The sequence below is a fragment of the Sciurus vulgaris genome (assembly GCF_902686455.1).
Source record: "Sciurus vulgaris genome assembly, chromosome: 8".
Lineage (NCBI taxonomy): Eukaryota > Metazoa > Chordata > Mammalia > Rodentia > Sciuridae > Sciurus > Sciurus vulgaris.
This window is the reverse complement of record NC_136468.1, coordinates 51,090,249-51,111,762: the sequence shown is the minus strand read 5'-3', so window position 1 is coordinate 51,111,762 and position 21,514 is coordinate 51,090,249. Positions and strand designations below refer to the sequence as shown.

The 21,514-nt window shown below is 34.3% G+C and overlaps 1 protein-coding gene across 3 annotated transcripts; it reads right to left on the bottom strand.

Annotated features, from left to right (window-relative positions):
* Positions 1-307: 307 nt before the first annotated feature.
* On the bottom strand, positions 308-20,896 carry LRRD1 (leucine rich repeats and death domain containing 1). 3 transcript variants are annotated; one of them, XM_079152089.1, is made up of 6 exons: positions 20,848-20,896; positions 12,818-14,824; positions 9,216-9,414; positions 3,830-3,991; positions 1,409-1,526; positions 308-636 (listed from the first exon to the last, which is right to left on the bottom strand). In XM_079152089.1, the coding sequence occupies exons 2-6, from the start codon at positions 14,753-14,755 to the stop codon at positions 453-455; spliced, it is 2,601 nt and encodes an 866-aa protein (XP_079008215.1). In that variant the 5' UTR covers positions 14,756-14,824; positions 20,848-20,896; the 3' UTR covers positions 308-452. The 3 variants fall into 3 exon arrangements, with proteins under 3 accessions (XP_079008215.1, XP_079008216.1, XP_079008217.1); XM_079152090.1 differs by lacking the exon at positions 20,848-20,896 and adding an exon at positions 15,405-15,919; XM_079152091.1 differs by lacking the exon at positions 3,830-3,991.
* Between the last annotated feature and the right edge of the window lie 618 nt (positions 20,897-21,514).

The following is a 21,514-nucleotide window of genomic DNA, read 5'->3' as shown; positions in this document are numbered from 1 at the left end:
TCCATCTGTCTGGGTCTGTTGCCTGCCATCTGAACACTCAACTAAAGGATTCTTACCCTAAACCCAATTTGTGTTTAATAAAGCAATCTTATTCCTACTGAAACAAAAGTAAGAGCAGTGTATTCATTTCCATTTTTAAGCCAGCATCTGAAAAGAAACTGCTTTGCTTTCTAAATTCAATGGAAGTCACTAATATCCTTATTCCCTGTAAGTCTTGGATTGTATAAAAACATTATATAATAATTTTAATGGAATTATATACCACTATATGGCAATAGAACAAATATGTAAATTAACATCTGTAATATTTTATTATGATACCATTAGCAGGGTAGTCATAAATTGTCATCAGCTCTTAGGATTCATGAAAAGAAACATGACATGCATGTATGATAAAATGAAGTAAGATGGCTCAAAAATCCAGTTTTCAATTTTTATTATGTGTCCACTGATTAGAATTTAATTGCACGTGTAAAAAGATTTAAAGCTGTTATTTTGTCCATAATGTCATATGCGCCTATCATATTTAGTCCCCGAACTAGTTGGTCTCTTAAAGCAGCAGTAGTTAGTGACAAGTTATTTTCTGTTTTCCATTTCACAAATGCTTGGTAGGCTCTTTCATTTAATGAAATGGTGCTGAAAAAAATTAAAGTATCAATTATTTTAATTACCAATTAAGAACATTATTTTAAACTAAAGATATTCAAATCAATACTAAATTACAGTGAATCTGAAATTAATGGGGGAGGAGAGGCTATATGAAAGTTTAGTACAGATTGGCATATAGAAAGTGAATGTTAGCACCATATTATCCCTTATTTCCTTATAAAAAGTCAACAATTTACATTCAATTCTCAAGACCTCAAAAAAATAATTGTTGATTATTTATTATACCACATGCTTTGTAGCTGAATTTCACTTGGTCCTCATCAAAGTGCCCTTAGGTTAGTGCCTCCCTCTTATCAGTGTAGAAACTAGAGCACAGAGAAATTAAAGGACTTGTCCAAAGTCACAAAGCCATCTGGGATGAAAAGCTAAGTAGGCCAGGGGTGGTGGCACACACCTGTAATCGCAGCAGCTAGGGAGATTCTAAGCAACTCAGTGACACACTGCCTCTAAATGAAATACAAAATAGAGCTGGGGATGTGGCTCAGTGGTTGAGTGCTCCCAAGTTTAATCCCTAGTACCCCGCCCCGCAAAAAAAAAAAAAAAAAAAGCCAAGCAGTTTGTCCTAGCTCTTAATTAGGCCTCCCAACATGGATCATAAATGCATAATAAACTAAAATCAATCTTTTATAGCAAATTAGAGTTTATGTTAATATAAACATTTCAAAACCATATGACATCAACATGATATAAATCAGAATATGAGACTAAATGTGTACCAAATATTGTCAATTGTACATACCTCTTTGTAGGAATATCAGTTTCTGAGTTTACCAGATTTAGTTTTTGACGCAAAAATTCAAAATTTGTTTCAGTAATATTGTTGGCAACTATCTTGAATGTCTTCTCTAATATTTTCTCTATATTTGAATACAAAAGAAAAGTTTATTTCTTTAGAAAACTACACTATTTTGAGTTAATATTTAGTTTTCTTCTGTGCTTCTACGAAATGTATGTCAAGTAAAATAAAAAAACGGCAACCTAACATATGAACTGAAATTTGAACCATTTGTTCTATTCTAAAATCTGAAAAATCCTACAACTTAAAATGCCTGTATAAAGGATATCATAAGCAACTTCAAAGTGATTTCTACACATTTTAATTCTTTCAGGATTTGAAATGAATTTGATTCCTTGCTTCTATTCTGACTCATTTTTATGTGCTTATATATGAACCAACTTGAGAAACCAAGATCACATCTACTACTACATATATATGCATATACCAAATATGTATATATGTGTACACGTGTATGTAAATATATATATACATATATATATTCACTTATTTAGTAAGTGTTGGCTTAAATATTAGTGTTTTTAGGGTTTTTTTTTAAGTTTCCAACTACTTTAAGCACTAGATCCATTTTTTTGTTAATCAGTGTACCATAAGAATTTTCAAGAACTAGAGATCTACGCAGCTAGGTGCAGTTACATATACCTATAATCCCAGGAACTCAGGAGGCTGAGGCAGGAGGATCTCAAGTTTGAGGCCAGCCTGAACAACTTAGTGAGACCCTGCCTCAAAAAATAAATAAAGAGGACTGGAGGATCTAGCTCAGTGGTAGAGGACCCTGGGTCAATACACAGGACCCCCCCCCCCCTGAAAAAAAAATTGAACTAGAAATTTCCTAGTTATTTCAAATATGTTCTATTTTTAAAAATTATATACATATACTAATCTGTCAGGGTAGATTGTATTCTAATTATATAAATGAAAATTCTAGTACCTTGAGTAAGTTTAAAAAAGGGACTGACTCTATGATCTATTAATTGCAGAATAAATATATATCTATCTCATAATGGCTTCCTACCCTCACTGTGCAGGCCTGCTGTGTGAAGGCTCTCTGTGCACCGAGAAAGGAGATAAATGTCTGGGGTTCTCTTGTTTTTGCTAGCTTTTGCACAAAAGCCATTACCTATTGGCTGTTGCACTTTCTGCATAAAGACTAGAATGCTCCTTCCTCAAAAACTTGTGAAAGGGAATTTTAGAAAGGAGGTTCAATCATGTAACTTGACAGCCATTCTCTAAAGTATGATACATAACATAAATACTTTATGGATCTTTGGAAACCCTGAACCTTTACTTTATAGTAATAGAATCAGCAAATATCAATTAGCACAATCATCCCACACAGCAAGTTAAAGACAGGTACTGTGACTTTTAATTTTGTCACTTAGATTCCTTCCATCATTGAGGCCAAACTCTTGCAAAAACTTCTGAATAGTAAGCCAGGTACATGAATGTAAAATGTGGCTTATAAAGGACTATACCATTTTAATGACCATTATTCTCTAGATGATAAGTATGCTTGTACAAACTTCTGATTAAGTAGGCAAGGTACATGATTTTGGGACAGTGTCAAACATTTAATTTCCCCAAATCTAGATCAATACTTATTGGTCTATTACAGTAAATTGGAGTACCAAAATCTGGATTGACTCTAAGGAATGATAATGAATGGCAAAGTCAGAGAGAGTCCTAAGAAAAAGTCTAACTACCAGGAACACAGCCACAGGGAAAGAACTGAACAGTGAAGCTTCCTTCCCAGAGACTTGGAGAAACCAGCTCCATCTGGTGCAATGAAAGGGTATTTAAAGGAAATGGACCTACTCTCGGAGATAATTAAAAATATAATGGAGAGCTCCAGGACAGAAGGGATGAAGACTGTTCAAGAGGGCCAACTGACATCAATGGAAAGGATCTGTGGACTTCCTTCAAAGCAAATATGTCTTTTAGAACAACTATGTCTGATAAAACAGATCAAAAATGATAAAGTCCATGTATGGATTCTCTGAGTATGGCCACAGTCATAATGAAAAACCTACTGAAGGGCATTAAGGTCAATGAATAGGAAACCCCTTAGTAATGTCATCATTTCTAATTAACCCTGCTCTTCCCAGGGAGAGAAGTTCAGAAAAAAAATAGTAAGGGATATAAGGAAAGAAAGAAAATCAACATTTTTTATACCTTATATAAAACCCCATATGGATGTCCCTGTTCAAAGCCTCTATTTGTATGGACCTGGATTAAGTAATTTTTAAGATAAAGCCCTATACTTCAGAAAATGATAAATATGTTAATGTCTTTGCCGAGCTATCTTTTAATTTATAGATAATACCAGAAAATTACTTGTAAGAAAATCAACCACTCATTACCTACCATCTCTTTCATCTGCCCTCTGTAGGTAGCTTGCAATAGTATGCAACTGTTTCCCTTTACAGATCTCCATTGGAGGTCTCAGCAAAGGGTTGTCATCAAAATTTATCTCCTCCAGTGAAAAAAGACTACAGATGGCACTGGGCAGATCTGTAAGATTATTTCCTAGTTTTAAAAAAAAAAGTATAATTGAATTATACCTTTCTGTAAATTAAAACTATGGAGACAAATAACTATGTACAATGAATCTACTCTCTTGGCAAGTACAAGAGGACTTTCATAGTACTTGAAAGCCATAAGTTCTGTCTTATGCCCATGTGCTACAGGTGAAAGGGAGCAGTGAGCCTTTTTCTATGGGTGGCAAAGTGAGGCAGGAGAGTATCCTCTTCCAATGTAGCAAAGGACTTTACAGATTAAGTACAATGGTAATTTTTAAAATAATCCTTTTATTTATTGCAGAAAAGCTGTAGATATAGTAGTGAGTTCCTATACACTCCTCATTAAGTTTCTCTTAAGTGTTATATCACATTACCATATTACATTAATCTAATCTAAAAAACCAATACTGGTGCATTACTATTAATTAAATTCCAGACTTTTCTGGATATATTAGTTTTTCCATCCATGTCCTTTTTTCCAGAATCCATTCCAGGATACCATATTGTATATATTTATGTCTTTCTAGTCCCTCTGCTTTGTGACAATTTTTCAGTCTATTTTTTCATAACCTGACAGTTTTAAGGAGTACTGGTAAGGAATTGTATAAGCTTCTGTAATTAGAATTTTCTGAAACATTTCTCATGACTAGATAGCATTGTGGGTTTGGAAAAGAATACCAAAAAAGTGAAGTTCCCTTATCACATCATATCAGAGGTACCTGATCTCCATATGACATCACTAACCTCCATCCTTGACTAACACAGTATCTACTGAGTTTTTCTAATGTAATGTTGTGATTTATTTTTCCTTTCCATACTCTATTTTTTAAATTTTGATTCACTGTATACAAATGGAGTACAACTCTCCTTTCTCTTGTTGTACACAATGTAGTCATACCATTTGCATATTCATACATGTACGTAGGGTAATGATGTTTGTCTCATTCTATTCTTTCCTTCCCCCGCCCTCTCCCCACCCCTCATTTCCTTCTACACAATCCATCCTTCTTCCATTTTTCCCTTACCTCCCTCGGCCCCCGTAATGTATCATTAGCCACTTATCAGATAAATCATTCGGCCTTTGGTTTTTTGGGGATTAGCTTATATCATGTTAAGACATATTCTCCAACTCCAACCATTTACCTGCAAATGCCATAATTTTATTCTTCTTTATGGCTGAATAATATTCCATTGTGTATATGTACCACAGTTTCTTTATTCATTGTTGGTTCCACAATCTAGCTATTGTGAAATCAACCTATATGTCCATACTCTATTTTTTGAAAGTGAGTCATTAAGTCTCTACCATCCTTAACAGGTCAAAGGCATTAAGCTCCACCTCCCTGAATATAATTTTTCAATACCACCTTAATTCAATATAAAACTCACAAAAAAAGTAAAACTATAGTAACACAAAATTTGTAATTACTTGGAAGACAAAAAGTTTGCCTTTATATTATTTATATATTTTAAAGATATATTATCTATAAATATAATATTTAAAAACCTGGTTCCTTTTAGTGAAGAATGGTATTTAGAAATCAAGATCTAGGCTGGGGGTATAGGGCAGTGAAAGAGTGCTCTGGGTTTAATACCCAGTACCACAAAACAACAAAATGGAAATCAAGATCTGGGTACTAGTTTTGCTCATAAGTTCTGAGAGAGAGAGAGAGAATATACATATGTACATATATGTAATAAGCCTAGAATTATACATATACACACACACATTTTATATATATATATATATATATATATATTTTTTTTTTTTTTTAGTAAACCACACTATACAGTTGCTAGGGCCTGGACTTTTTTTACTTGCCACTTAAGATCATCAGTGCTCTTCTATATATCAATAATTTCATTCCTTTTTATGACTAAGAAGTTCCCATTATAAGGATATAAATAACATCAATTCACTAGGTGAAGGACACTCATTGAGTTTAATTTGGGTGATTATAAATAATCTGTTCTATACATTTTCACTGTTTTTTATTGAATATAAATTTTTACTTTACTTGGAAGTATAATTGAAGTGTAAATGATGAGTCATATGTTAAGTGTACACACAATTTTATAAGAAATGACCAGTTTTTCAAAGTGATTATATCATCTTGCAATCCTACCATCAATATATCAGAGTTGCAGTTACTCCATATTTTGACAGCTCTTGGTATTGTCAGGTTTTGATTTTAGCTATTCTAAAAGCAATATTTCATCATAATGTGCACTGATCTAACACTAATGAAATTGAGAATGTTTTCTTGTGAACATTTTCCATTAATCTACATGGTTTAGTATATATTGGTTCAAAATTTATACCAATTTTATTGAATTGTTAGCCTTAATTTCAAGGTTTTTTAAAATTTATTCAGCAAAAATATTTTCTTTCTTTCAATCTGTGCCTTTAATTCTCTTCCTTTTATCCTCTTAATAATTCGTTTTGAAGAGCAGAAGTTTCTAATTTACTGAAATCCAACATATGAATTCTTTTTATTTATATATTATTATTTTTTTCATTGCTGGCTATTGAACTCATGGCCAGGCAAACACATTCTCCCCCAGCTGTGGATTGTGTTTTTAATGATGTAGCTAAGAAAGCTTTGGCAGTTACAATGATTTTTCTTCTGTTTTTATCTAGATGTTTTATAGTTTTAGATTTTAAATTTAGGTCTGTGATTCATTTTGAGTTAATCTTTTATATGGTGCATGGTATGGAAGAGTTTTTTGTGGTTGTTTTTGTTTTATTTTCTTTAGGATTTGTACATATAGTTTTTCAGTACCATTTGTTGAAAATATTATTTTCTCCATTGAATTACCTTTGTACATTTTTAAATTTTTTAAAATATTAAAAAAATTTTTTTTTAGTTATTGATGGACCTTTATTTATACTTGGTGCTGAGAATCGAACCCAGTGTCTCACACATGCTAGGCAAGTGCTCTACCACTGAGCCACAAACCCCAGCCTACCTTTGTACGTTTTTTTAAAAAATCAATTCAATACATATGTGTGGGTCTGTTTCTACACTGTGTTCTTTTCCATCAATATTTATCTTAAATATTGTCTTGTGAATACCACACTATATTCACTAATGTAGTCTTGAAATCACATTATGTGAATCATTCACTTTGTTTTTCAAAATTGTTTCAGCTATTCTAGTTTCTTTGACCAGTCATGGTTTTAATATTTTTTAATTCTGATGGAGACTGAGAACTGATCACATGTGCAGAAAAGTATACACTGTTCCTTCCTATTCTCTCTTGACGCTGTCCTGACTAGAAAGCCTCCAGAGTTTTGTGCTTCCAATTGGTAATTATATTCTCCAATAGGCCAGGAAGCTCTGGAAGATTTTTTATTTTTTTATTTTATTTTTTTGTTTGTTTCTTATGCTCAAACAGCAGGTGAATGGAGCATGTCCTACATTTGGACAAAATAGGGAAACTCCCTAAAATGTAGTAAAATGTCATAATACAAATGAAGCAAAAACTCAATTGCAGGATTGAATTATTGTGACTTGTTACAAGTTTCTGTGAATGAAATCGTTATGAAATGCCCTAGTGCATACCTGCACAGCTAGCTTTCTGGAAGTTCTGAGTTTCCAGGTGACAAATGTTAATTTCATTACATCTGATAACATATTGGTACATCACTAGCAGTACTCTACTACTAGTACTATTTGGAAAGAAAATGAACTTTTTTTTTTTTTTTTTTTTTTTTTTTTGGCAGTGCTGGGGATTGAAGCTAGGGCCTTATGTTTGCAAGGCAAGAAAGCACTCTACCAACTGAGCCATGTCCCCAGCACAAAAAAATATGAGCATTGTCTTTCATATGGAAGTTTTCTAAATTAAATGAGGTGTGGAGCACTGTTTATAAATGCTACTTTGAACTAAGAGACATAATCTCATAAACTCAACTGTTCATGTGGATATCTAGTACAACCACTATGGAGATCAATTTGTTGAAATCTGATGAAGTTGAAGATATACATATGCTCAGATCCAGCAACTCTATAACTTTATGCCCTAGAGAAACTCGTGCAGTATATATTGAGAAAATGTACAAGGATGTTTGTAAAAGCAAACAAATTGGAAATAACTTAGTTGTCTACCAACATGATAATGTATTGTTATTGAACAATTCAACTGAATATTACACAGCATAAAAAGTCTTATGTGTATGTTAACATAGATCTTTTTTAGAAATATAATGAATGTAAAAATTCATATTACAGAGTAAGCTATATAGTAATGATTTAATAAGATTTAAAAATTCAATATAGTACCACTTTTTTATGGAGAGATATAAGTATAAGAATATGGGTGAAAAAAAATACACACCAATTTCAGTGTAATAGTTACTTATTTAAGGAGAAGTACAAAAAATACAACTCTATTTCTTAACAATAAATATTATACAATGTTAATATCACAAAATGTTAGCATCCTGTATCTGGGAGTAGGTACATAAATATTTATTATTTTCTGAAAGTCTTAAATATTCCATAATAAAAATTGTTAAGAAAAGTATCAAACTGGGCATGGTAGTGCAAGCCTGTAATCCCGGCAGCTCAGGAGGCTGAGATAGGATGATAGAAAGTTCAAAGCCAACCTCAGCAAAAGCAGGATACTAAGAAACCCAGTGAGATCCTGTCTTTAAATAAAAATACAAAACAGGGTTGGGGATGTGACTCAGTGCTCGAGTGCCCCTGAGTTCAATCCCTGGTACCAACCCCCCAAAAAAGAAGTATCAATCTAGTTATTTCTTATACTTTGGGAAATCTTTTCTGATATCTTTAGAGTAAATTATATGCTTTTTATTCTATGTTGTTTTATTTTGTTTTGATTTTGTAGTCTTTTACTTTGCAAAAGACTATGTATAATTTATTGTATTATATTGTGTTATATTATAGGGTACAGGAATAAGACCAGGGAACCAGCAGAGGAGAAAGTGATGAACGTGCACAGGTGTGTGTGTAGAGGGAGGGATGAGGTCAGGTTCAGAAAGAATACTGACTGATTGAAGACAAAACAGAAATGTAAAATTTGTTCACCTTCCCCAACTGGATTATAAGCTCACTGAAGACAAGAACTGAATCTTACACTTTGCTCTCATTTCTGTAGCTAGGCTATCCATCTCCCTACAATGGGCACATGTTACGTTCTGTATTTTGTCAGCAAAATGTACAACTCAGACATTAACATTCTACTTATTGATTATGACTGATACGTACCTTTCATGTTTAGTTGCTTGAGATCTTTTAAAGATAAAAAAGATGGTGGAAGAGAACTTATTTGATTGTTGTTTGCATATAAACTAACCAGACTTCTCAATTCCCCTATATTTTTTGGAATCTCTCGGATTGCATTATTTGAGATATCAAGTTTTTTAAGTTGAGTCATATTACATAGTTCGTCTGGAAGTCTTGTTAACTGTAACAGATCAAACAATTATGCTTATTAATCCATGAAGACTTGTATGACAACCATTTTTTAAAAATAAAATGAGTGTTTTATTCCTTTGTTTTTGTCTTAGAAAGGAGATATTTTCATTCTGTCATGGATTCGTTGTGACTCCCCCTCCCAGATAAAATCCACAAGATAGTGTGAGGTACCCAAGAACTTCCCTAACCTGACCAAGGCTACCAGTTCAACCCTTTGACTAGCTAACTACCTTCTTCACTCTCCCAACTTTCAGGGTTCATTGCCTCCTAGTCATTTCTTCTCTTCCTAAAAATGACCATGCTTTGGCTTCTTTTCTTCCTGAAGTCTGTCTCAACTACTCTGTCCCACATTTGATCTCTTTAATCCTTACTTTCATCAACTTCGCTGTTTATTAGTCCCTTGTATGTTTTCCTTGGATCCTTAAATGACATGAAAAGCATGTTTTGTACTTTTTGTGTATGTGTTTCCAAACACAAGCATTCTCAGTAAATGTCCAATAACAGAGCCATATAGTTGGCATTGTGACCTCAAACAAAATTTCCTGTACAAAAAGTGTTGCGAAATAAGTGATTATTAAGCCACTGTTAAAATAAAGAAGTAAATATGTATATTTAGAAAGAATAAGGACATTATGAATGCTTTTGTTCTATGGGTGAATAAAAGAATTTTGAATATGTAGATCCCTAGAAATACCTGAAAAATGAGGTACATAATAAATATTGTGCTCAGTACACTTCCACATATGGAAGTGGTCTAAGGGGACACTCCCTGACTTCAAGGAGATTAAAAGTTGGCCTAGGGAACAAAATATATACATGTGAAACAAATAGTCAGGCAATAAATAGTTCAGTGCCAAAATAAAGAATATAAGCAGTGACAAATGTTTGAACATTTAGAGATGGTGCATCAGTATAAATTAGAGAACTAAAGCTTCAGGTAAAAGATGAAACTTGAATGGCCTCTTAAGAATGAATAGGACTGAAATCAGGCAACGTGGCACACGCCTATAATTCCAGTGGCTCAGGAGGCTGAGACAGGAGGATCCCAAGTTCAAACCCAGCCTCAGCAATAGTGAAGCACTAAGCAATTCAGTGAGACCCTGTCTCTAAATAAAATACAAAATAGAGCTAGGGATGTGTCTCAGTGGTTGAGTATCCCTGAGTTCAGCCCCCAGTACCTCTCCCCAAAAAAAGAATAGTATTGAAGTTACAACACAGTTAAAGCAATACAAATATCATGCATAAAAATGGCAAGTGAGAAGCTGATCAGTTAGGAGATATGATGGGAAGCAGAGGAAGATATATTTGGATAAAGAGAACTGAAACAGGCTGTGGTAAGACTTGTGAGGTAGGCCTATGACGAAGGGGCTGGATTGTCATAGGAGAATTGGTTTGAATTTCCTTCAACTAAATATTCTTTAACTACTTATATACTCTTTAATGATTTTTTTCAATATTTATTAGAGGAAGTATCTGAGAACTACATGAGGGTAGAACTATTGAAAATTTCTGTTGGGCATCCTCTTTTAGCAAAATAAAAGTCATTTGATTAACATGAGGCATCTTTATTAGACAACTCTTTTTTTTTTTTTTTTTTGCGGTGCTGGGGATTTGAACCCAGGGCCTTGTGCTTACAAGGCAAGCACTCAACCAGCTGAGCTATATCCCCAGCCCTAGACAACTCTTAAGAGATCATTTGTAGATAAATTAATCTTTGGGGCATTTGATAACCCAAGGGGATTATCAAAGTGATATTTTCAACCACATAGGATATTTCTATTGAGGAGTTCTTGTAAAAAAAAAAAAAATTTTTTTCCTATCTGGAGACCTTTGAAGTGATGTTGCAATGGTGTGGACTAATTAGTGCCTTTGCCAACCACACACTTTAAGTAGGCAATAGATCTGCATCCTGTATTCCTGAAAGGCACGTATCATACATTAATAACAGTCTTCTGGAATGAAGCCTGATGGTTTTAACAAGGCCTGCCAACAAGGAGTGAGAACAGCCAGGAGGCTTCTGGAGTAATCAAGGCATGAAGCAAGGAATGACATCTGGCCAGGATAGAGACATGACAAGGAAAATTGGAAACCATGGGACGACAGCACTGGTCAAGATAGCTCCAGGGGCTGGGGTTTGGTTCAGTGGTAGAGCGCTTGCCTAGCATGCCTGAGGCACTGGGTTCATCGATTCTCAGCAACACATATAAGTAAATAAAATAAAGGTCCCTTGGCAACTAAGAAAATATTAAAAAAAAAAAAAAAAAAGATAGCTCCAGCTACCCAGAAATGTGGGTTGTGTACATGTAAATGACAGGATATGTGGTGAGATCTAAGGAGTTAGTAGAAAAGGGAATTTTAGGTCTACAACTTTGGAGAAACTCACAGTTAAGATACAGGAGGAGAGAGTGAGAGGATTATAAATTCCTCAAGGAATTAGCAGATGATTATAATGCAGAACTAAAAAGTGTTAGTACAAAAAGCAACTTTTTAAAAATACAACATGTGTCCTGATTCATTCCATCTGATTAAGCAAGTATTCCTTGGTGTAGCTTTGCTGGAAATGTGTAACAGGTATTCGATTTTAAAAATCCTGAGCTACATCCCCAGCTCTGTGTTTTTTTATTTGCTTATATATTTATTTATTTTTGGAAAAAGTACACAGAACTAGGGTTTTTAGGAACAGACTTTGGGGAATCTTGCTTTATATAATCATACAGAATAAACAATAGCAGAAAATAACCGTGGTTACTGGGATCTTAAAGTATATAAGTAATTTTTTAATTTTAAAAAGTATTTCCAAGACTGGAGGTACAGTGCAGAGGTAGAATAATGCTTAGAATGCAGTGTTCTGAGTTTGATTTCCAGTACCTCTCACCAAAAAAGTATTTCCATAAAATTCACTCTTCAAATATAAGTAAAATGAAATGCTAAACTATGAAAACATGTTCTAACAATTCTTCTTCAGGGAAACCTTCCTAAGGGAACAGTCAAGTTGAATCAACATGTGTCAGTAGTTTTATTATGATAGTATGTGCAATGATTTTTTTTTTTACTTATTGTCTCAACTTTAAAGATTTTCAGCAGTGTTTATATGACATTTATATGACTTTAAAGCTCCTTTTACAATAAACTGAAATAAAAAATCTGCAAAATTGTCAGTCTTAATTGCTGTACACTGCGTTTTAATGAAATATTTTCCTATAAAGCTGTTGTGTTGAGAAATGTATCTATAAGCCATGTTCTGGTGGGGATTGGAGGGACTCTATCCTTTAAAAAAAACAGAGCATTTCAGCTCTGTTTAAAACACATGTACATAAAGATATGTTACACCTTAGATTCTGATCCCTTCTAGTCCCTCTTGCCCCACAAAGTCAAAAGTACCAGAGTCTTACCTTTTTCCCATTTATCTTACTTATATTTAGCTCTTCCAGTGATTGAAGTTGGCACAGTTCAATAGGAAAATACACAAATTGATTGCTCGAGAGGTTTAATTTCTGGATTCTTTCTAAATCACATATCTCCGAAGGTATTTTCTGTAATTGGTTTTCTGAAAGATCAAGTACTCGCAAATTTTTTAAAGTACACAGTTCTCTAGGAAAAGTTTCAAACGTATTATAGCATAAAATAAGTACACGGAGTGATACCATATTGGAAACAGATGATGGAATTTTCCCTATTTTGTTTTTACCAAGATCCAGGTAATTAAGATTAATAAGAGAACATAAGTACTCAGAAAATGTGAGGAGTTTGTTTTCATTAAATTCCAAACGAAGCAGTTGTTTACTGAAAGATATATCCACAGGTATTTCTGAAATAGAATTTCCATTAAAACTCAAATAATAAAGTGACTCTAAAGCACACAGTCCCACTGGGAAATATGTTATTTTGTTATAATTCAATTCAACTTTAGTTATTTTTCTACAGTTTTTTATTTCAATGGGAACATGTGTGATTACATTTCCTGAAAATTCCAGACTACATAAATTATTAAGATGAATGATACCTTCAGTTATTTTCACCATATTATTTCTGTTTACATGGAGTGTTTTTAAATTTTTAAGTTTATAAATGTTCTTAGGAAGTTCTGTTAATTGATTATCATTAAGACTAAGGCATTCCAACATTACACAACAGAAAATTTTCTCTGGTATATTTTTCAGTAAATTGTTATCAAGTATAAGAATCCTAAGTTCCCTGAAGTTCTCAATTTTGTGTGAAATATCTTCCAATTTATTGTCAGCCAGTTGGAGTTCTTTTATTTTGAGTAATTGAAAAATTTCCACTGCTAAAAAGGTAAGTTTATTGTGAGCTAGTAAAAGTTTTTCTAAATTTTTAAGTTCCCTAATTTCTTTTGGCAAACTGCCTATTAGGTTTCCAGTAAGGTTTAGTGAAATTAATTTTGGAAGAAAACATAGAGCTTTAGGAAATATTGTTAACTGATTATATTCCAGATTGAGAACCCTCATGTTTTTCAAACTAGGCAGAGTGTCTGGTATATGTCTTAACTTATTTTTACCCAAACTTAAGATTTCTAGGTTTTTAAGATTTTTTAAGCCAGAAGAAGGAAAATTCTCAATGTAATTGTTATTTAAAAAGAGTTGCCTTAAATTCCCAAGTTGTGATATTTCTTTAGGTATTTGTGATATTTGATTATGACTGACATTTAATATTCTTAAGTTATGAAGTAACTGAATTTCAGGTGGAAGGGATGATAACCCATTTTCTTGCATGGATAGAATTTCAAGTCCTCGTATATCACCTGGGTCTGCCCCTTGAAATGTTTTTATTTGGTTTTTGTCTAAGTACAGATATTTTACATATTTGATTTTTAAAATGTCCTTAGGGAATTCTTGTAAACCCTTGGCCTCAAGGTTAAGTGTAAAATTATCTGAACTTAAGTCAGATGGCTGATTTTCTTTAGAGACTTGTGAGCTAACTTTTTCTACCTTTTCATGAGATTGGAAGTTAACGAAAACCTGATAGTCTGAAATTGTCTCAGATATTGGTAGTAATGAACTTTGGGAAGTTGTTGGTTTCGACAGTAGGTTGGCATCACTAGTTGTTTGAGCAAGTTCAAAATTTTCCTTTGGTTCTTCGTTTCTGTTGGACTTGCTTCTAGAGGAAGAACTTGACTCTAATGTATTCTTTGTAGGATGTGTTTCATAAATCTGGTCGAAAGGTTTCCCTTTTAGGTAGTGAGAAGCTTCATTTAACGAATCTGATGTTTTGTTAATAAATTGAGGCTCCTCTGCTGACTGTGATCTAGAGTCCTTCCTCAATGGACTAATGATATCTTCTAGTTCTGCTGAAGTATCCTCTTCTTTAGACATCTTATTTTCTGGTATGTTTTATACCAATTCAAGAATTTAACTATAATTTTCATATCTTTTTCTTTGAACCTACAAAACAAATGTTGATATTAGAATAAGAGGTATTATAAATATCAAAATTACAAATGAATTGTAACACAACTATTTTATTCCACAAGGATTAATTTAATAAATATAAAGTACATTTAAAACAAACTAATTTATATATGATTCCTGGTTAGTTTATTGATTGCATGTGTTTTATCACATTACTTGTTTTTGGTACCAGGGATTGAACCCAGGGGTAGTTAGGTATCCCCAGCCCTTTTTATTTTTTATTTTGAGACAGGTATCACTTAGTTGCTTAGGCCCTCACTTAGTTGCTGAGGCTGGCCTTGAACTTGTGATCCTCCTGCCTCCACCTCTTGAGCCACTGGGATTATAGGCGTGTGCCACCATGCCAACCATCACATGTTACTCTTGAAATCACATTAAAATTATACAAAAAGAATGAAAAAGATCAAAGAAAATAACAAAGGAGACATAAAAGAATGAGAGAATTTAGCAAATTTTTGTAAGACAGAAAAGGGACAGCCAGTGGCCTAACGTCACATGTAGAAATTGCTATTCACATTGTGAACATTTTAGGTATACATGTGGTACTAAGTACCTTGCTCTAACAAATTCAGAGTATGATGGCAATTTTCCAATGGGTGGAAGTAAAATGTCTTAAGGAAGAGGATGCTTTTCATAGGAGTAAGTAGTCCTTGCATGGATCTTGGTCCGAGTCTTTCATTTGACTTTTGAGGTACCAGTAGCAACACCACTCCTCAGAGCTCTGGATCCCCACTCTGTAGGCCCTTCCTCAAAGCTTCTCACTTCCAATAACCTAATCTCTTCTCTTTGTCCCTGTGTACCTTGGCATGGTAGCTAATCCCTTTATTTATTATCTCTGTAGTGATAGAACTGCAGCAGCAGTAGCAGTTCTCTCTATACCTTCTTTGTTCTCCCATATTCTTGTAAGCAACTCTCTATATTAAATTCTGTCTATTAAACTGGTATGGTTTGAATATTTCAAAAATTCTCCCAGAAAATAGAAAGAGGGAATTTTTTCCAGGTTTTTTAATGAGGTGGTAGTAACCTTGGTGTCAGCACCTAAAAGGGACAATATGAAAAAAGGCAATTTTAATCAAGCACAAAAATGCAAAAAAAATCTAAATTTTAGAAAACTCTTCTAAATATTACAAATCTAGTAATAGATTAAAAGGCTGATATTTCATGACCAACTTGCATTTGCCTCAGAAATGTTGCATTTTAACATTAGAAAATTAATGTAATTTGCCACATTAAGAGATTAAAGGAGAAACTGGGGGTGTAGCTCAGTGGTAGAGCATGTGCTTAGCATACGTGAAGCCCCGGGTTCAATACCCAGCACCAAAACAAACAAACAAGAAATTAAAAGAGAAGAACAGTATGATTATCACAATATATGCAGAGGCACTTGATAAATTACATTTTCAATATTTTTAAAGAAATTTATAGCAAATTAGGAATAGGTGGAAATTTCCTTAATCTACTAAAATATGTTCATAAAAATCCTGTAATAAACATTATATCTGGTGTGAAACACTGAAAATTTTTCTTTGAACCTGGAACCACAAAAAGGTTGCCCTCATAATTCTATTCCACATGGTACTGAAATCTTAACCAGTGGCATAAGGCAAGAAAAAAGGGTAAAGGGATTATACAAGAAGAAATAAAATTGTCATTAGTCACAGATAAAATGGAAAATCCAACATGTACAGATAAATTATTAGAATCAGTCAGAACATTAAGTAATGTCGCTAAACACAAAGTAAATATAAGTCAATTTCCTTTCTTATTTAAAAACTTTTTTTTTTTTAGTTTTAGATGGACACAATACCTTTATTTTTATGTGGTGCTGAGGATCAAACCCAGTGCCTCATCTGTGAGAGGCAAGCCCTCCACCACTGAGCTACAACCTCAGTCCCAGTTTTTTTTTTTTAATTTACTCTACAACATGGAGTTTTTATTTTGCTTTGTTTACTTGATTTATTAGAGATTTTTGTTCCATACACAGGAGTGACACATTCTTTTTCTTTTTTCTTTTTACAGACTGCATTTTGATTCATTGTACACAAATGGAGCACAACTTTTCATTTCTATGGTTGTACATGATGTAGATTCACACCATTCATGTAATCATACATACACACAGGGTAACATTGTTTCAGTCTACTACCTTTCCTTCCTGCCCCATTTTCCTCTATAGCATCCAAAATTCCTCCATTCTTCTCTTGCCCCACCACCATCCCACCCCCCTGTTATGTATCATCATCCACTTATCAGAGAAAACATTGATTTTTGGGGGCTTGACTTATTTCTCTTAGCATGATATTCTCCAACTCCATCCATTTACCTGCAAATGCCAGAATTTTATTCTTCTTTATGACTGAGTAATATTCCATTGTGTATATATACCACAGTTTCTTTATCCATTCATCAATTGAAGGGCATCTAGGTTGGTTCCACAATCTCACTATTGTGAATTGAGAAGCTATGAACATTGATGTGACTGCATCACTTTAGTATGCTGATTTTAAGTTCTCTGTGTATAAAGCAAGGAGTGGGATAACTGGGTCAAATGGTGGGCCCATTCCAAGTTTACTGAGGAATCTCCATACTTCAGCCCCAGTTTTATACTAGCAAAAAGGAGTCAGGAAATGAAAGTTCTAAGAGGCATTATTTACAATGAACAAGAAATATCAAATGCCTAGGAGTAAATCTAATAAAAAACATACCAGACCTTTAAAGCACAATACTATTTAATTTAACTACAAAAAATATAATGAGAAATTGGAAAAGACCTAAATAAATGAGATGATATGCCATTTTCAATACCATTTCACTAAAAATGTACTAAAATAAACTGGAATAGACCTAAATAGAGGGGATTATATAGCATTTTCATGTATTGAAAAACTCAATTCTTTTCAAATTGATTTATAAATACAGTACCAATTAAAATCTTAATGTTGAACTTAACAAGCTGATTCTAAAATGTATTTGGGTAGAAAAAAAGTGTCAGGAATAGTCATAGGAAGACTTGCTTATTGAACACCAAGACATTATGAGGGAAAGAGAAAATGGCAGATTACAGAAAGGCTCCATTTCCAATGGTTCCCTGGCTTGGGATTCCCTGGCACCCCGGTTCCCTGGCAACCGGTTGCCTGGCAACCGGGGTGCTGCTTGTCAGTGAGGTAGGTATATGGGAGTACTCACTGAAATTCATTATGGGACAATTGGAGACTCTTAGAGACTCAGAGATTTGGGTGCATTGAACAAAGGACATAAAAGAGTACATTGGAGCCAATCTGGTTGCAGCAGCAGCAGTACTTGTTCCCCGCAGAGGAGAGGGATAACACGCACAGAAACACAGCTGACAGATCTGGCACAGAGGGGCTTGGGGTTGTGGCTCAGTGGTGGAGCGCTCGCCTAGTGCTTGTGGGGCTGAGGATTCCATCCTCAGCTCCACATAAAAATAAAATAAAGGTATTGTGTCCACCTACAACTAAAAAATATATATATACATATTTTTAAAAACCTGGCACAGAAAAATCTGTAAAACAAAGTCAGCCTAACCTTTGCTGATTCAGAGGCTACACAGTGAACTTGTGTTTGAAAACTGCAACTGGCAAGCAGAGTTGAGGTACAAGCTACCTCAAAGAGACCACACTGCAGCTTCCTACTGCAGGAGCCTGGGAGGCATAGCAATAATGCCATACTGTCCCAGGACACATGTGGCCTAGGGTACCTCACACAATGGTAGTACTCAGGGGGAGTCAAGTCAAATATGGAAGGAAGTACAACTTGCTTTCCCTTTGAGTCTGGTAGTACACATGACCAGCTGAACAGGGTTGGGAAATTGAAGAAGAGGGCATGAATACGCTTGGGGACTGAGCCTGGGAAGGCCATATTAACAAGTGGTGGAGTGTGAGAAACCTGTGGAGGGTTGGCTCCGTGGCCCATTAGTGGGATTCTCTGGAGACTTCTGAAATCTAGACTCTCAGCAGAGATTGGCATTTGCCCAGCCCTTATGGTTATATATCTCCACAGTGGATACCACCCAAAAAAATCCCAAACACCTGATTAGAGAGCTACACCCTAGCCTATGGAACTCCCCTCTGTTAAAACCCTGCAGCTGCCCCATGCTGGGAGTGCATCTATCTGGTCTGTTCAAACAAAATTCCAACCAACAGTACTTTTCATTCTGTCCTACTGTATACTGGTGAGAAAAGAAGCTGAAAGCTTGTTCAACCAGCTTAAGTTTTAGCCACTGTAGATGGCAGCTCAGTGAGCAACACAAAAAGAGGAAGGGGTTAACAAACTCTAGCCCTTACTGTTGCAATGCAATCCCCACCAAAATATCAGTGACATTCTTCAGAACTAGAAAAAATGGTTCAAAATTCATTTTGAAAAATAAAAGATCCAAAATAGCCAAATCTATTTTAAGCCAAAAAAGCAATGCTGGATACATCACAATACCTGACTTTAAACTATACTACAGAGCTAGAGTAACAAAACTGCATGGTACTGTATACTTAAAAATGGACACATAGACCAAAGGAACATTATAGAAGACACAGAGAATGTAGCCTGATGTAAAGCATTTGTTTAGCATGCATGAGGCCCTGCCTTTGGTTCTCAGCACCCATGAAAAGAAAGGAAAAGAAAAGGAGAAAAGAAAATAAGAGGGCTGGGGAGATAGCTCAGCTGGTAGAGTGCATGCCTTGCAAGCACAAGGCCCTGAGTTTGATCCCCAGTACCACAAAAAAAGAAAATAAGAAAAGCATTTATAGGTTAACAAAACTGGAGCCTCTATCACTAAGAGACTTGCTCTAATGAAACTTCTAAAAAATACACTTTAAGGAAGAAGAAAAGAACACCAGTAGATAGTCTGATATTCAAGAAGGACTAGGGAGCAAATAAAATGGTAGAACATATAAAAATGCAAAGAAATAAGTAAATGTGTAAATGCACATGTTATGGTTTGGAAGTGAGGTGTCTCCCAAAAGCTCCCATGTGAGACAATGCAAGAAGGTTCAGATAAGAAATAATTGGGTTATGAGAACCTTAACCCAATCAGTGAATTAATCACCTGATGGGATTAATTGAGTGGTAACTGAAGGCAGGTGAGTGTGGCTGGAGGAGGTGGGGCATTGGGGGTGTGACTTTGGGGTATATATTTGTATTTGGCAAGTGGAGATCTCTCTCTTCTTCATGATCATCATGTGAGCTGCTTCCCTCTGCCACACTCTTCTGCCATGATGTTCAGCTTCATCTGGAGCCCTGAGGTATGGAGTCTGCTGTCTATGGATTGAGACCTCTGAAACTGTGAGCCCTCAAATAAATTTTTCCTCCCCTAAAATTGTTCTGGTCAGATCCTTTAGTCACAGCAGCGAAAAAGCTGACTAAGACAGAATGGCATTAAAATAGATGGAACTGGAAAATTATATAATAATATGTGAGTCACTTTGCAGTGAAGAGGCCCAGAAAACACCACTTTGGACTAGTGATTAAAGCTGTCACCAATATGTCATGTGCTCCTGGATACAGATGACTGGATATAAAAGGGCATACTGCTTCTGTGGTATTCTTGTCAAAAATACATATTCTCAATCAAATCATGAATAAACATTGGAGAAATTCACATTGAGGGTCATCCTATAAATAACTGATGAGTACTATTCAAAAGTACTGAAGTCATTAAAGACTAAAAAATACCAGAAACTCACAGATTGAAAGAAACTGATAACAACTAAGTTCAATATGGGATCCTGGATTAGACTTTGGAACAGAAAAAGGACATTAGTGTAAAAGCTGGTAAAATCTAAAGAAAGCCTGTAGTTAGTAATATTAAACCAATGAACTTTTTTTTCTAATTGCATGATAATTATGAAAATATTGATATTAGGGAAAGCTGGATGAGAAGTACAAATTAACTCTCTTTCTATTATTGCAATTTTTCTGTAAATCTAAAATTATTTCAAAATGGAAAGTAAAAACAAAAACAAATTCTTGGTGGTGCATACCTGTAGTCTCAGCTACTTGGAAGGCTGAGGCAAATCACTTGAAGCCATGTAAGACCTGTCTTTAAAAAAAAAAAAAAAAAAGGTCTGAGCTTAAATTTTCTAAAGTTTTTTAACTCTGGGGTAGTTGACAAATTGTTCATCTTTAAGACTCTAAAACATGCTTGATAAGATTTGATGAAATTTTTATTTCTTTTAATCATTATGATATTTATTTATTTTAGAAACAGGATCTTATTGTGTTGCTCAGGATGGTGCATGCCAACATGCTCATCTAAAATTTTGTTATTAAAAGGACAAAAGTAGACAGCACATATTTATACTTATAGAGAGAAAAATGTCAAACAAGGAGGAAAATTGAAAAGAAAAAGAAGAATAGAAGGAATAGCAAAACTCAACCAGATTCTTTAAAAAGAAAAAAAGGAGAGAAAAAGAGAAAGCTGAATGGAAGGAACATTTTTTTAAAAGGTAGAAATAATTCAAAAATTCAATAATAAAAGTTAGGGTGAACAGACTATACACCAAAGTCAGATCTGTAAAACAAAAACAAAAATGCAACTCTATGTGTTATTTGTGAATGGTAACTCTGAAGCACAGAAAGATTGAAATTAAAAGAAAGAGTACCATTATCCATATACACAGACCTTGAAGCATGACCAAGATGGCAATA

Bases quoted from the DNA above. Each gene is read 5' to 3' on its own strand.
- LRRD1 (XM_079152089.1), bottom strand. From the start codon at position 14,755: ATGTCTAAAGAAGAGGATACTTCAGCAGAACTAGAAGATATCATTAGT. The intron at 9,415-12,817 runs GTAAGACTCTGG...GATCTGTTACAG, and splicing joins GTAAGATAAATGGGAAAAAG to TTAACAAGACTTCCAGACGA. The intron at 637-1,408 runs GTATGTACAATT...AATTTTTTTCAG, and splicing joins ACTGATATTCCTACAAAGAG to CACCATTTCATTAAATGAAA.